Here is a 16222-nt window from a genome sequence, read left to right as displayed (position 1 = left end):
ATTTTTACTTTGCTAAACTACTCCTTTAAAATAAAACTGACAAGGGGAGGTGAACCATGAGAGACTATGGACTCTGAAAAACAATCTGAGGGGTTTGAAGTGGTGGGGGGGTGGGAGGTTGGGGTACCAGATGGTGAGTATTATAGAGGGCATGGCTTGCATGGAGCACTGGTTGTGGTGAAAAAATAATGAATACTGTTTTTCTGAAAATAAATAAATTGGAAAATAAAATTAAATTAAACTGACTTAGAACAACTGGATAGTCAATTTGAGAAGTTAGATCTGTATGTGAGGACAAAATTCCAAATTATATTGGGTACAAGAGGAAATATGAGGATTATTTTTCCCCTGTAACTTTGGAGTGAGAAAGGGTTTGTCATAAAACAAAAGTTTTTATGAGTTTGGCCATATGAAAATAAAATCTTTCACATTGCAAAGAACATGGTAAGTGATGTCACAAGCAAATGAAAAACGAAGAACATTTAGTTTGTATTATAAACAGCGGAATACTATCCCTAAACTTTAAAAAGCTCTTCAAAATTGAGATGAGAAAAGACTAACAACTCAATAGAAAACTGGGCAAAGGTCACAAGAAGATGATTTACAGAGATAGAAATACAAATGGCATTTTAATAGGTTTAAACAAAAGTTCTCAACCTTACTCTTAATAAGATACATCAGATTCAAACCACACTGGAAGATCATTTCTCCATGTAAGATTGACAGGACACAAAAGTTTGACCTTGAATTTGTAGGTGAGGTTTTGGGGGACCAGGCACATCAATCACTGCAGGCAGATGTGAAAACAACACAGCTCCCCTGAGGATACATTCACTCTTTGACTCAACTGTCCAATTTGGAAATCTATTCCCTGGAGGAGGAGTAGTTAAATTAATTATGGCACAGCCACAGAGGATAGCTGTGGAAAAGAACATGGGAAAACTTTTATGTACTGACATAAAATGGTCTCTAGGATATATTGTTAGGTGGAAGCAAAGTAAACCAAACAGGATGCTGAACAGAGCAGGCAGGTAATGCCCTTCTGAATACAAGATATTTGCCTGCATTTATTTGTTGAGCACATAGACTGGAGGATAAATAAGAAGCCAATCAAATGGCTCCCCTCTATGGGGCAAGAGGCACAGAGACTGGGCAGGAACCTCTGTGATCAAAACAATAAGACCAAATTTTGAAAAATGATACCAGAGGGAAATTGCAAGAACTTCCCTAAACAGGACAGACTTGAGGTGAAGTGTGAAGCTTAAGGACCAAGAGACTGCAGCATTTGTGCACAGTGATAGAACATCAGGTGGGGATGGAGATTAGAAGATACCTAGCTCAACACAGGCTGAAAGAGGGGAGGGGAGATGCTTGCTCCATATCAGTAAGTAAGTTGTGGTCCAAGAAGATATCTGCTTGCTTTCGGTTGAGTATTTGAGACCTTCTGCACCTCTCAAAGATCTCATGGGCATGTGGTACAGTGAATGATGTCAGCACAGCTTTGGACTTTCTCTAAAAATATTGATCTTGTAGACTTCCTTTCTACCAAATCTTAACTGAGCTTTTTCTAGAAGAGGGGGAAATGCCAGGATGGAAAGTGTCAAGATGACATATTATATAGAGCACTGGATGGGCCAAACAAATCAAGATAAAGGAAAGATTTTTTTTTTAAGTGAAAAAGCAAAGTGAAAAAAACACTCTTTAAGATGCTTTTGGGAGCTCATCAAGAGAATCTGGGAGCCAACCACCAAACTTCTCTGCTCTCACAAGATGGAGAGCAAGCTTGGCCAATACCATGGAAAGGATACTGTCTCCTTTTCTAATTAAATTCCTTAAAAGAGTGAGCTGATTTATTCATTTATAATAAAATTCCTGGTCTAATTAAAAATGGGACTTTCTCCCACCTGATCTAGCCTCACTGTATTTCTGATTCCCATGTAATCGAATCTGAAAACAATGATGCTGAGTGATAGCTTGGGATATTGCTACTTATTGTGAAAATAAATAATAAAGAATGAGAATGCTGCTTGGCTTGTTTAGGAAAAGTTTAAATCACCCTGTTTCTCACTTCGATTGAATTTTAACAACAGATACAGATAATATGATATTTCCTTCAATGAAACTGTATAATTTTGGCTAATTTATGAGAGAGCTTTACCTTTCTGAGGCTTTAGCTTCCCATTATTCTGGCCTGTGGTTTGTAAAGTCTCTGGGCTTCCCTCCCCTCCTCTTGTATCTTCAATCTTAAATTCCAGGAATTGTTCTTTCTTTCAACTCATTTAACAAAATACTGCTCATATTTATTTAGCATTCTGCAGACTGGAAGCCTTGTGACATATAATGTCACATCTGAACTACTCTGGGAGAGGTTGGTAAGGTGGGCATCATGTAGCCTATGAAACTAAGGCTCAGAAAAGTCAACACTATTCATCCAGAATCACCAAGTCTATTTGCAGAGCCTGACCTAGAACCCAAGAGTCCTAACTCCTGGTTATGAGCATGTCCAACACTTCCAACCAAATGACCATGGCTTTTGTTTCCAGATTCCAAGAAGTTCAGAGAGCAGCCAGTAGTGTGATTCACTGAATGATGCTTGACATCTTTTCTTGGCAAAAACCCTGATTGCTACTTGGGAAAGAACCCTGTTCATTTCTGGTTTTGTTTTTCCTGAGCTCATCTGCTTGGCTGTACAGTATGCGTATGTTTCTAGGTTTTTGGCTGGTTGAGGAGGAACATTTAGGATGGGAGGATATGAGAAATGATCCCTTTCTTTATCCTTGAAGTTTGAGAACAAAACACTCTACATAGTTAGGATATCTCCATCTTGTTTCCCTTCATACCTCAAAGGTTTGCACACTGCATCTCTGCTTTGCACACTATAATAATTACTTCTAGAAAGGGTTACTCCTGAACACTAAGACCCTTCTTTTTCCTACTTACCCCATTTCTTCAACAGGGCTTCCTTTATTGACCCCAGCATTTTTAATCCTGAGATATATGCTAATCTTCTGAGTCTTAACCATTCAGAGGGAAGGGTTCTGGCAAGAGGCCCTTTCCAAAAGTCACTATGTACTTTTTAGCCAAAAATGAAACTCTAAGGTCCCCAAGGAAACACAAACACCTGTTGGCTATTTTTTTTTTCTTCATTTTCATCTAATTGCAATTTATCTAATTCACTAGAGCAGTGTGAGGATTAACTGTCCTCCAGTTACTTTCAAGTCTGTAAAAGATTTCCGCTTCCTCGGGGCACATGTTCTCTAAGAGAGACAGAAATGAAATACTAATAAGTGATTTAATGTGTAGCAGCCTCAAATAATCTGTGCTCTGTGTTACCATTTTCCACAGTTGGTGTCTCCATAACACTCTAAGGTGCTTGGAATGGGTTCAACAGCCAAGTGTGAAAGGCCCAGGAGGAAGCATGAACTTCCCTTTCAAAGCCCCTAGGAGGAAGGGCATCTTAACCACACAGTTAGGTGCTGGGCCAGTTCTGGGGTGCCTGCTGAGTAGGCATAGGATTTGGCTGCTGTCATAACTTGGCACCAATATTTGACAGCTTGTCCTTCTCAATGACCATTTCTGATGCCTAACGGGTAATCTTCCCTTGGCTTCTTCTCAGTATTGTTGACATTCTGTGCAGGATAATGCTTTGTTATTAGGGGCTACCCTGTGCATTACGGGATGTTCAGCAGCCTTCATGGGCTCCACATATCAGATAGGAGACCGCCCACCTCTAAGGATGAGCACCCCAAATATCTCCAAAGATTGCCAAATGTCTCCTAGGGCCACAACCATCCAGTTTGAGAGCCCCTGGGCCACATAATATCTTGTGAACACTCAAGGTATTACTTGGATGAGAGACAACCTCTATGAAAAAACCATCCTTAGACACATTCATGGGGCTGTCTTGGAGTCCCAGCAAGCGACTCCTGTGTGAGGCTGAGAGGACACACAGTTTCCCAAATGATGCATTCTGCAATTCGCTGCTTATATATTTAGTTTCAGATCCTTCGCCCAGCTTTCTTTTGGCCATGGCAGTCAGAGATGGCTCATTTGCACAGCATTAAGTATTATTTGCTCCCCCTACATATTCCACAACAACCAGGGATTGCATTTTTACTTTGCAATTCTACTTTACAGGCTCGGGTTTAAATGTTTTGGGTTACCACACATTCAAACTTGAGAGGGTAGCACTGGGGGTGCTGTGGTAATGATGGGGGGGGTGGAGAATGTCCATCAAAGAGTGACAAACTCCAGGGGGGTGCTTCTCTTCCCTCCAAAATGTCTCATTAGGGTCCAGAATTGGTCTCCCTCTCCTCTGTATCCTGCAGTCCAATTTAATTGAGCGACGGCCTCGCCACGGCACACTGCTCTTTCGACAGGAGGGTAAACTCATTCTGTCCATCATGACATTTGCTTTCTTAAGGGCCTCACAATATGCAGCTTCAATAATTAAATGCAGGTCACATCGCAGCCTCCTTTTTCAAGCCTGTCTGAAGACACAGTGCCCCCCCACCACACCGCCCGTGATGGTTACCTTTGGACCACGTGATTTTCAGAAGCTAATGGTTTTTTGTTTGTTTGTTTGTTGTTGTTGTTTTTGCTGTTTTGCTTTATTGTTGTGCACGAAACTTCTCCCCACTGAAAGCCCCAAACCTCAGCATAGTGCAAATCCCATCTGCACATCTGAAAGGGCTGTCGGTTTTCTCATGGTGGATAAAGGTGACAGAGAGAAACTTGAGACCCTAGCTACCATAAGGGTCTCAGAGCAGCCTGCTTGTCATGGTCAGTACTTTTCATTTGTCACCTGGGGCAGTTTATTGCTAGGAGATGAATCCCTTGTGTTTTATTGCCTGTGCCCATTTACCTTGAGTTGGGATGAGCTTGTCAAAAATCAAGCAAATCTTGAAAATGACCTAATAAGAGTGAAGTTCCAGGAAGGACTAAGGATAACTCTAATGTGGAGTGTCCATCTGAAACCAGAGATTTCTCTGGGGGAACTTGGGAGACATTATAATGAGTTCGGATTTCATCTAACCTAATGCTGATTTTGCACATTACTGCGATTTGTCATCTTTAAGTCATATGCCAGATGAACACTTTAAAATAGATACAACTTTGTGTGAGTTTTCTATAAAATAGCAAAATCTGATTGCTCTATTAATAGCCAAAGTCCTTGGCCTTAGGAAGGCCGGGTGGCAGCGTTTTTAAAATTCATCATCTCTGCATAATTAGTTGTGAATCTCTAAATATTCAAGCTGAGGAATTAACCGGGAGCTGGAGTTGTTACCCTTCAGGGTCCCTTTTAATATTGTTCCATAGTCATCATTTCCTTGTGTTTTTCTAATTACTGCAAAACCAATTGTTTTTAACTCAACGGCCTTCGCTCTTTGTAATTTGTTGAATGTAATCACCTTCAAAGGAAGAAAATGTACTTCTTGTTCAGGAAATTGGGTTTTTTTGGATGAGCATCATGAGGTGGCTGTCGGACCCTGGTCCTGAAGCTTTACTTATATGACCTGATCATTACATTTTGAGGGTCTGGGGCTCAAGGAAGGAGGGGGTGCTCATGAAAGTGAGCTCAAAATTGGGTTCTATAGACCCCAGTGGGCTTTCATTGGGAGGAGGAGATTTGTGAAAACTACAAAGAAGTATCAATTCAGCCTCCTTATGCTGAGAAGCCCGCAGTATGGCCTTGGGCAGTAGACGACACTGTGTAGGGTACCTGACAGTCTTCTCACTCAGATGGAGCTTCAGGTGTAGTCTGATCAGAAGCATCCAAGGAGCAGTGTTATGTCACTAACCTGGCCCCAACCACCCGTGTCCAGGGCTGGTGTGGACACTGAATAAGTGGTGAAAGAGCCAACATGAACTAGTTTAGAGGTCAAGTCTCTTCTTTGCTTTTCTTCTTTTGCCAATCTTGCTTAACCACTAACCAGTGAATATTTTCAAAGAACAAATATGGCAAGAACCAAAGTTCTTAATCTTGATTTGTCTCTTTCAGATCTCAAGGGTATGATGCATTTTCATCAATAAGAATGACTCTTTGTGACCATAACTCCTAAACGGGGGTAGAGATTATGAAAATCAAGCCAGGCTGCATGGAGCCACTGAAAAGAAGTAAGAAAGCAAAAGTTTCTTATTGGCCTCCACAGCCAATAAGATTCATTGCTTTCTCTAGCACAGCCCTCAGCTGTATCTAGCTGCTCTGGGTCTTTCTTCCTCTGGACAAGGTAAGGCCCAAATGGATGAAGGATGTGTGTGTGTGAGGAGCTAAATAAGGCCTTAACCAGTTGTGTGAGTTAGTTGCAATTTTATTCAATATTCGTGATGTTGCTTAACATTTATTAAACAAGTATGGTGTGCTAGGCCCTGTGTTAAGTGCAGAAAATGAACAAGGAGCGATCTTGGCATTAGTGAGAGAGTTGAACATGCAAAGAAGAAAGTATAACCTCAAATTTAATGGCAGAACTAAATTCAGGGCATTACAGAAGAACAGACAAGGAAGAGAAATTTGGGCATGGCTGATGGAGGGATATCTGAGAAGACTTCCACATAGAGGAGGTCAAGTCTGAACCGAAACTTAAAGACTAAGTAGAAGTTATATGAAGGTTAGAGAAGATGGGTGTTGATATGTAGGACATTCCAGGAAGTGAGACCACTTTGTGGTCTCACCAAGGAAGCAAGGCTAAGGAAGACCATAACAGCATCCTGTAGCCAGGACACAAGGGAGCAGCCTGCTGTCACATGAAGTTTAAAACAGGAAATGGAAAAATATAAAGTCAGAAAGGCAAGGCCAAGATGGGTTCTGTGGACCTTGTAGAGGAGGAGACTGGATTTTGTCTGTGGGTAATGGAGAGTTCTAGAAGAGTTTCCAGAAAGGTACAATATGAGAGGCATGAAGGCAGTGGGGATGATACATTTATGGGAGAAGGGACTGGCAGTGGGCAAGGAACAAAGGGAGGCAGTAGGCTATGTAGGTTCACGAAGGCACTGCTGGAGCACGGGTGCAGGGGTTAAAAAGAGGAAATATTCAAGAAGTATAAGGGGAGGGAAGCCAGCAGGATCTCAGGACAGCCAGAATATAGGAGGTGAGAGAAGAAAGAGTCAAGGCAAATTAGCCTCATAGACTATATTCCTAAAAGAATGGAGAGACTGCCAGTAGAGACAGAGAGCCTGGGAGGCAGAGATTTCTAGAGGGAAAAAGAAGGGTGTCAGTTTGGCCTTTTGCCTTTGAGATACCTGGTGGGGCTGGTGATGGCAGGGGGTTGGGGGACAGCCTGGTAGATGAGTCAGAAGCTAGGGAGATAAGCATTGGCTAGGGATTATTATTTGACTTTTTACTAATCAGTCCGGCACGTTCCGCGAGGGGTGAGACCCCCCTGGCCTCCCCTCCTCCCGAGACTGGAGCTCCATTGTTTCAACTCCCTGGGTCTTGACTCGTCCGACATCCTGCTGGTGGTTTGCTTTCTTTCCCCTTCCCTTTCCACTGGGTCCCTTGCTCACGCCTTGTCCAAGGCCCTGCCCACAGGAAAGAGGTGGGAATGTTTGTTATGCCCAGCGTGGCAAATGAGAGTGGGCAGCTCTGTGGAAACAAAGCCACAAAATAACTTCTGTCTGAAACCTCACCCGCTGGGCCACCTACCCAGCTCCTAAATCCTGCCCCTGCCGCTCGCTGCTAACAACCTAGACTTTTCGAACATATTTCAAAATTAAACTAAAGAAACTAACCTTGAAAGAAAAGACATGTATTTACTTTAGCGTTTGATGAGCCTGTAGGCAGGGTTTTAGAAAGTAGGTTTCTATGGCCACATTCAGTGTGATTCAAAGAAGCAAGTGGGCAGGAGAAACCAGGGAATGTGGGGTCACAGGACACTGTGTCTGAAAGGAAAGCCTCCTCCCACCCCCGCTCCCTGGACCTGCTGTGATTAGCAGGTCAAGTGGCTAATGACTGAGCAGTGGCCTGGGGGCTGGGGGCTGGTGGGGAGGGCATGTGGTGACAGGCAGAGATCCCTGACTGAGCTTTTCCTACAAGCCACAGAGAGACGGATTGCCACTGTCAACTGCCCCTCTCTACCTGCGGGAAATTTCAAGGGGTCAGGGAGAGAGGGCGTGTTTGAGAAAGGACAACTATCTTGGAGAACATCCACATAAGGCTTCCAGCTCAACCAGCGATTCCATTCTGTAGGTTGGGGACCTCTATTATAAAATCATGTTATAGGGTATGGGGGCAGGAGGGGGTGGGCTGGGGGGAAGACCACTTTCACAGGTTCACGTGGTGAAAGCCAGGCAAAATGGTGACTGGCAGGGAAGGACATCTCAACTACACAACCAGGACACATACTCCTTGTACTGTTTTTCTCTGAATCATTTTTATTTCTTTTCGGATCCAATTTGTCAGCATTTAAAAAGTTCCTGGTGGTGAGTCAACCCTACCTGCCCCTTCCTAGGGCTTGTTGGAAGCCAGTAGGTGCCCACAGCCATGCTGGCTGTCTGCACATGTTCTTTCTTCCTGGCCGCTCTGTCATCAGCCGGGGCTGAGCTGCCGCCGGCTCAGTCAGCGTGTGTGGATGACAGAGCTCTGGCAACAAATTCACTATTAAAAGCAGAGGGCAGGTGCCTGGCTGGAGGAAAAGCATCTTTTTGCTGGTGGGATGCTTCTGGAGTTAGTCTACCTAGCCTTGGCTTCTTATCCAAAGAAGCACCGTTCACCCTGAGGCTAGGGCAACAGAATGGAAGAAGCCCCTCCTCTCAAATAAGGATTTGCTCTGGTTCAAGGGAATAGGATGAACAAAAGGAGTATATTGAGAAAATGACCCAGGCTAAGATTCACTGCCATTTGCCAAAAGGGCAGAAAGAAAAGTTAAAGGAACAAGTTCACTCTTCACCAGGTTCCCTAGGTGTCCCCTAATGTTTATTCCTGATTGTTTTGCAGGACTCACTTTAACAAAGCAATGTTAAAATGTGAACTCTAGGGGTGCCTGGGTGGCTCAAATGGTTAAGCATCTGCTTTCTGCTTGGGTCATGGTCCCAAAGCCCTGGGATTGAGTCCTGCATTGGGCTCCCTGTTTGGCCAGGAGCCTGCTTCTCTCTCCCCTTCTACTGCTCCCCCTGCTTGTGCTCTCTCACTCTCTCTGTCGGATAAATAAATAAAATATTAAAAAAAAAAGTGAACCCCAAGGTAAGTTTTTCATATTCCAGCACTTGTTCATTGGCACAATTTGTCTTACTTCCTTTTTCAAGATGTTTTCAAATTGCCATTGGACCATTCCTCCTCCCCTCTCCCACTTCCTTCCTTCCACCCCTCACTGGAAACCCACTGCCAGAGGTAGAGACAGACAACTGAAGATGAAGATTTTATCCCTCTTTTGAGTCATGAGCCACATACGGAATCATGGAATTCCCCCTTCACTCCCGACATCTTTCTTCACCTACCTCCTAAGACACCACGCTCCCCTGGCTTTCCTCCTGTGTAATCTCCCTCTTTTCTCCCTGACCTGTAAACTTGGGAGGATGGGATTCTCCCTCTATCAACACTCCCTCCACTCCTGACTTCACCTGGACCCTGTATATGCAGACACTCAAAGTTACATTTCCAGACCAGACCTGATCAGCTGAGCTCCAGACGCCCATAGCACATGCCTACTCAACATCTCCACCTGCTCCACAGGCAGCTAGCACGGAGCATGTGCAAGATTCCCCCGCCCCCATCCCCAACCCTACCCAGCTCCAACCTCAGCCTTCCCCATTTCAGTCAGCAGAGAGTTGTCCCTTCCAGGACCCGAACATTGAAGCCATCCTAGACCCTGCTATTTCCTCTACCCCCACCCTCTAATCTATCAATAATTGTGTTGTCTTTTTTTTTTTTTTTTAAGATTTTATTTATTTATTTGACAGAGATCACAAGTAGGCAAAGAGGCAGGCAGAGAGAGAGAGAGAAAGGAGGAAGCAGGCTCCCTGCTGAGCAGAGAGCCCGATGCGGGACTCGATCCCAGGACCCTGAGATCATGACCTGAGCCGAAGGCAGCGGCTTAACCCACTGAGCCACCCAGGCGCCCCTGTGTTGTCTTTTTAATTAGATCTGGAATCTGCCCATTCTCACTCTGTGTTGTATGTGCCGCATGTGGTGAGAAACTCTTAAGAAAGCAGCGAAAATTAAATCTAAAAATTCTGCTTCTTGCCATACTAGCCATAGTTCAAGTGCTTATGGGCCATGTGTATCTTGTGGCTCCAGTACCGGCCAGTGGCGCTCACTCCTTTCACCAAGGCCACCCTGCCCCAGCCACTAAACATCTCTTGCACGAGTGACTAATACTAATTATAGCCCCTGAGGTGATGTTGCTCCTTCAGCCTTCACCAGCTGGTAGCCAGAAAAATCCTTTGGGAACATCTTAGGTTATGCTGCTTCTTTGCTCAAAGTCATCCGAAAGCTCCCATGCATGTCTAGCAAAGTCTTTGGAATGGCAAGTAAGCCCTTATGAGCTCTAGCTCCTTTTACTTGTCTGACCTCATCAGCCCTTCCCCTTCCAAACTGCTCTCGGGACAGCCACACTGGCCTCCTGCTGCCCCTGCCTCCAGGCTTCCACATTAGCTCTTCCCTCTGCTGAGTATGCTCTTCCCCCAGATGGCCTCCCGGTTCATTCCCTCTCCTCCTTTCTTCCTTCCAATCTCGAACACCACCTTCTCAGTGAGACTTGTTCAGATCGCTTTTTAAAATGTGAACCCTGCCCCTCTCACCAGCAGTCCTGCCCTCCCCTAGGTACCCTACCCCTCTTCACTTTGTTTTCTCCACAGCACTCATCTCTTTTCAACAAATGATAGACATTTACTAGTTAATCATATCTGTTGTCTACTCTCCAGCAGGAAATTTTGTCTAGTTACTCACTGCTGGAAAACTGGCCCAGAGGAGGCCTGCCATAAATATTTGTTCAATAAATAAATGGAGTTTTAGAGCTGGAAGGAGCCCTGGAAATCATTCTTGGCTGAAGCAGCTGAAGGTTAATGAGGTGAAATTAGTCACTGTGGACCCACGATAAGTTCAAGGGAAGAACTGGACCAACAGTCCCTAGGTGTCTTCACTGGGCGGTCCCTGATTAAGACCTCCTTTTCCACCTTCTTTGCCACAACCAGACAGAGAGCCAATGTGGACACCAACCTAACTGCAAAGCCAGGGGTATTTTATCACTTTTTTCTTGGTAAGCCTTTGTATCATTTTACCATTGGTCCTTCTTCTCTGGTAACTTGTAGAAAGCAAGGAGCCAGGTGGAGGCTCAGGTTAATGGCTGTTCTTACCCCCATATGTCCCAATGCCAAGACTCTTGGAAAACTGTAAACACACATGGTTGCTAGGGTTTCCCTACAGCAATTTATCAGTCTTGTTTAAAAAACAAACAAACAACAAAATCATGTTTTCATCATATAATTGCTAAATTAGTATTTGAAAAAAAGCTGATGAGCATGAACAAAATGATTCTCCACTGCATCACTGAAATATTTCTGACAATCCAGTGTAGATAAGAAGGAAAGTGGACCCCAGATCCCACTCTGAATTAGGGGTTCATCTGTCCTCCTACAGCTGTAAGGAAAAGCCATCTGAATATACACATTTTTAAATGCCTTGGGATGACAGTTCTTCTGCTGCCAATTCTGATTCAAAAAGAAAATACAGTGAGCGAGTTTGAGCTTCATAAACAGACCTGATCATAACAGTCCGGCTCACAGGTGCAGAGCTACACAGCATGATATTAGCAAAAAGCCTGGAAGACTCCATCCATGGCTCACTGGACGATTTAACTTGCCAGAGGATGTAATTAAGAACAAAGTTATCTTTCTAGTCGTTCCTTCATTACTCAGATAACTCAATTGGAGACTTTTTGGGAGATGCCAGATTTGGAAATAAAATCCTTACAGACGGCACTGAAATGTCATGAAGATTATACCAGAAAACAAATTGATGCACATAGACAATCTTCTGAACATACCAGAAAATTAGATCTCAGGAGAGATGTGGGGCTCAGATGTAAAATCAAGGGTAGGGGCGGAGGCAGAGTACAGCGAAAGACGCAATCAGCGGCTTCCGGGAGACAGAGGAGCCCCGGAAGACCCGGTGCTCCCGCAAGTTACCTTGGGTGGCGCTCTTCATTGCTTTCACTAACTTGTCCCTTCCAGCTCCAAAACCATTATCTCCATAGTCCAGGTCACTGTCACTAGCACTGCCAGCACTGGCAGAGTACGCACACATTCTGGGTACCTTGTCCTAAATAAGTAATACGAGACCGTTAAGATTATTCACGCAAGTCGAATGTGGCAGAAGATCCTGTGAGGATGGGACCCGGTTCAGATGGGCTGTGACGGAGTCGCCGTGTGCGCAGAATTCCATTCCACTGCCCCACCCCCAAGAACAGCTCTGCCTTTCCTGTCTGTCCACTGACTGGAGCTGCAGGCGCAGGGCTGCGGTAACGAAGCCCTTGACTACTCCGCCATAGTCCCAGGCCCAGGAAAGTCGTCATAGCTACCCGCTCTGCATTTTGTACACTTACTTCTTTAGAGGGGTCTTATTTTTCTCAAGTGCCTATTATGAGCTGCTGTTCCAAGCTTAATGGCTTATTTGCTTAACTGATCTCATCACTGGCTTTCAAGAATCAGAGGGTATGGGGAAAAAAAATCAGCCTTGAGAACAAAAGAATGAATGCTTGCCTAATTTATGATTTCCTTCTATCCCTTGAAAGGACAGGAGCCTTTAGGAAAGTATGCTACTCCTAACCCTATATACTCCTCACATCCACTGGAGGTTGACCGGTTGAAGGACCCAGTCTCCGCTCTTGCTCACGGTACACACAGCCTGACCCTTGAGTTGTCACTGGTGTGGCTGATAAGGCTCTGTCAGCAATTGCCGAGGTGGTCGATGCTGTATAAAGAGTATCTCCCTTTGTGCACAGAATCAGAATGGCAGTTTGGTATACAGAATTACAAAAGAATGTCTTTTAGGTCTGCAGGCTGCCCTGTTAGAACCGGTTATTCCCCACCCATCCCAGACAGTTCCAGTCTTTTAAAGTTTCTAAAGTCTGTTTGGGAGGGTGTCATTCGGTTGGAAATCATAAAAACACACTTTAGGATGTAAATCCCCTCATCTGGAGTTGTAAGTATAAGCAACTACTCATTCCTTTGTTCCTTTTTTCATTGACTCATTCATTCACCCATTCAACAGATGTTTATGGAGTGCCTATTCTCTGCTAGGAGGAGGGAGAGGCTCTGGAGGTACGGGGCTCAATATGTGGGATATTGATAGTCCAGCAAGGATGATATTCATGGAGGATGACAAGCCTCTAGGCTGGGGTGCTAGGGGAGCCCCACATCTTAGAGCTCTAGTACGGCTCCAGTAACACTTTCTGCAATAGGATGAGCTGAATCTCTTCATCCCTCCATTCAACAAACCCTAATGGAACCAGGCCCTGTGCTGGGTGCTAGAATTATAAGCTAACTCTTGCTTCCAACTTTCTCCCCCTGGCAGTCCACAAAGCAGGTTTCTAAGTTCCAATTCACAGCGGTGACTCTCTCAAATCAGAACGAACTTTCCAGTGGGCAGAACTGGGCAGGGTGATGAGGGAGAGAACCCCAGAGAGGTGTCTGTGCTGCTGGGCAGGTATGCTGGGTGAGGAGTGTCTGCCATCACATGTAGCAGGAAGGCTCTCACCTGGCCTGCTGTTGTTTTTGTTATTATTATTATGTTTACTTTCTTGGATTTGCCTGAACCCCTTTGCCATTGTCACTACCTGTTGTTTTTGAACGATTTCCCCCACTGAACTCTGGGTGTCTTTAGGGTTTTCTCAACTCTCCGGTTCCCAAAGCGAGCACAGAGTTCTTAGAACAGGGCTTCTCAAAGTATTTTCCATGGCCCAGCAGCATCGGCACCACCTGGGAATTTGTTAGAAATATTTGGACTTCAACTCATCAGTACCAAGTCAGACATGGCCTGAATGGATGTGGAGCCTCCGTGTGGTTCTGATGCCCACTCATGTTTGGGAACCACTGCTTTAACACTTTTTGTCTAAACTAAAGCATGATAGACTACACTGTTTTACTCTTTGCCTCCTAGGCTCCTGCCTTGAAGAGTTTGCCATTCTGAGTGTCAGACATGGAATTCTAGTCTGAGGGGGAGGGCCAAGTTCTAGTCCCGACTCGACCCTGAATATGGTCTAACATCTCTCTGGAGTTGTTTTCTCTGCTGTAAATTGAGGCTATGGGCCCCGAGAATTTCTTTGCCTACTTGTCCATGAGTCCATACTGAGGTACAAATGCTGAAAGAAGGTTTGGCCCCATTGGTTGTGGGGGACCCAAGATGTGGGCTGATCTGGGTAGTTTTCATCATAGTTGAAAGAAACTCTACTAGGAAGAGCAAGGGGGGCTCCTAATGCCAGGACTGGCAGACAAAAACAGCAGGAGTGAGAAGAGTTAAGGAAGAGTTAAGGAAGGGCGGGGAAGCTCTGGTAATTGATCCATATGTTGTTCTTCCCACCCTTCTCACCGCCGGGTACCAACAAAGAGCCTGAAGGGGCCCACCTAGGACAAGTTGAGAAATAGTGAACAGGGTGAATATGGCCCAGGTAACCAGCTGGAAGGGGTAAAGAGGAGGAAGCTCAGAAGGGAATACCACGTAGCCCTGAGGGACGATAGAAATAACCCTGAACTGTGAGCAACTTCCTAGGTCCAATCACACGTCAGGAGGCCTATGTGTGCCATCTCAGGGTGGAGGAAGATCTCCCAGCAAAAATGGTAGAAGCTGAAGAGACACAGGTCTCACGGACACTGGCAAGTCATTTGACTACTCTGGGGTATAATTATACCTCCTTTTTACCTGTCTCACAGGAAAGAGGTGAAGGTTCAAGTAAGGATAAGGTCATGAAAAAGTGTCATTATATCATTCTCAGTGATGCTCTCATGGCTTGGGAAAGGGAGTGCCCACTGTGTAACATCTAATCTGGGCAGAGCTTCCATGCCTCAAGAACCTAGGGGCAGATCTGTGGAAGCATTTCAAGTCCTCCCAATAGCCCATGGTGTTCCTTAACAATGCAAGGAAGAAGGTGAGCCTTGGGCCTTAGTTTTTATTCACTGACCCAATGACAAATTTGATCAAAAATTGAATCTGTCATTGAAGGGTTTAAGGAAGTCATTTTTCACCATCAGGGCAACACTCCCTTACCTGGGTCTCAGCCGTGGGGCCTTCACCCCCCCAGTCTGGAAGCTGCTCGCTTGTAATGGTGTTTTCGGTATATTCAAATGACGAGCAGGTTTGAGGCCTTGGCTCTGCTTCATTCTGCTTTTGGGAATTGACTTTTCCTAAATGAGAAAATATACATGAAATCACAATCTGCTTCCTTCAACTCTTTACAAGAGACATTCAGCATTAATAAAAAAGGTCCAAATACAGTCAGAGCTGGGTACCTCAACATTCTGTAAGTCTGTGTTAACCAAAACATCCACACTGCATAGCTAGGGATATCTATCGAGGATGTCCATCTTGGAGAGCTGAAGGCAAACTTTTCCACACAACGCTGACAGACTTTTCATGTTACGAAGGGGTCAGCGGGCAAACCCTTTGAGAAACACCCATTCCTCCTCAAATAGTGTTGATCATCAAATAATAAACAGGTTTCCTTTTGGGAGTACTTCTCAGAGCCTCCATTCCACTACTGAAACATTGTCACGACGTCCAAAGAAACGACTTAAACTAGAAGCCCTGAATAATATGCCCTAGGTTGAAGATACTACTATAAATTTAGAGATAAAAGTCTTTTCCAGATCTTTTTTTTTTTTTTTAAGGATTCCTATTTAGACTATAAGGGTATTCTGAGAATGTTAGGTTGTCTGATTTCAAAAGCAGACCTTTTGGGGGAACCTGGGTGGCTCAGTGGGCTAAGCCTCTGCCTTCAGCTCAGGTCATGATCCCAGGGCCCTGGGATCGAGCCCCGCGTCGGGCTCTCTGCTCAGCTCAGAGCCTGCTTCCCTTCCTCTCTCTGCCTGCCTCTCTGCCTACTTGTGATCTCTCTCTGTTAAATAAATAAAATCTTTAAAAAAAAAAAAAAGGCAGACCTTTCTCCCATGCTTCTTTTGAGCTTAACTTCTGATAATAAAGGGAAAGAAGAAGAAGAAGAAGACGACAGCGACGACGAAGCAGCAGCAGCAGCAGCCCTTCTCAAACATACTTGGGCAGGGAACCCTTATTTTC

General features: G+C 44.7%; 1 protein-coding gene across 1 annotated transcript in view; it reads right to left on the bottom strand.

The window, feature by feature from the left end:
• The window catches only part of NCKAP5 (NCK associated protein 5), a 962745-nt gene that overhangs the window by 40111 nt on the left and 906412 nt on the right, over positions 1–16222 (bottom strand). Inside the window, 2 exon segments of the mRNA XM_044242595.1 lie at positions 12121–12253; positions 15197–15333. Of these exon segments, the coding sequence (XP_044098530.1) occupies positions 12121–12253; positions 15197–15333 (270 nt within the window).

This window comes from Neovison vison, chromosome 3 (assembly GCF_020171115.1).
Source record: "Neovison vison isolate M4711 chromosome 3, ASM_NN_V1, whole genome shotgun sequence".
NCBI lineage: Eukaryota > Metazoa > Chordata > Mammalia > Carnivora > Mustelidae > Neogale > Neogale vison.
Note: the sequence above shows the minus strand (reverse complement) of the source record. Positions and strands in the feature narration are given on the sequence as shown.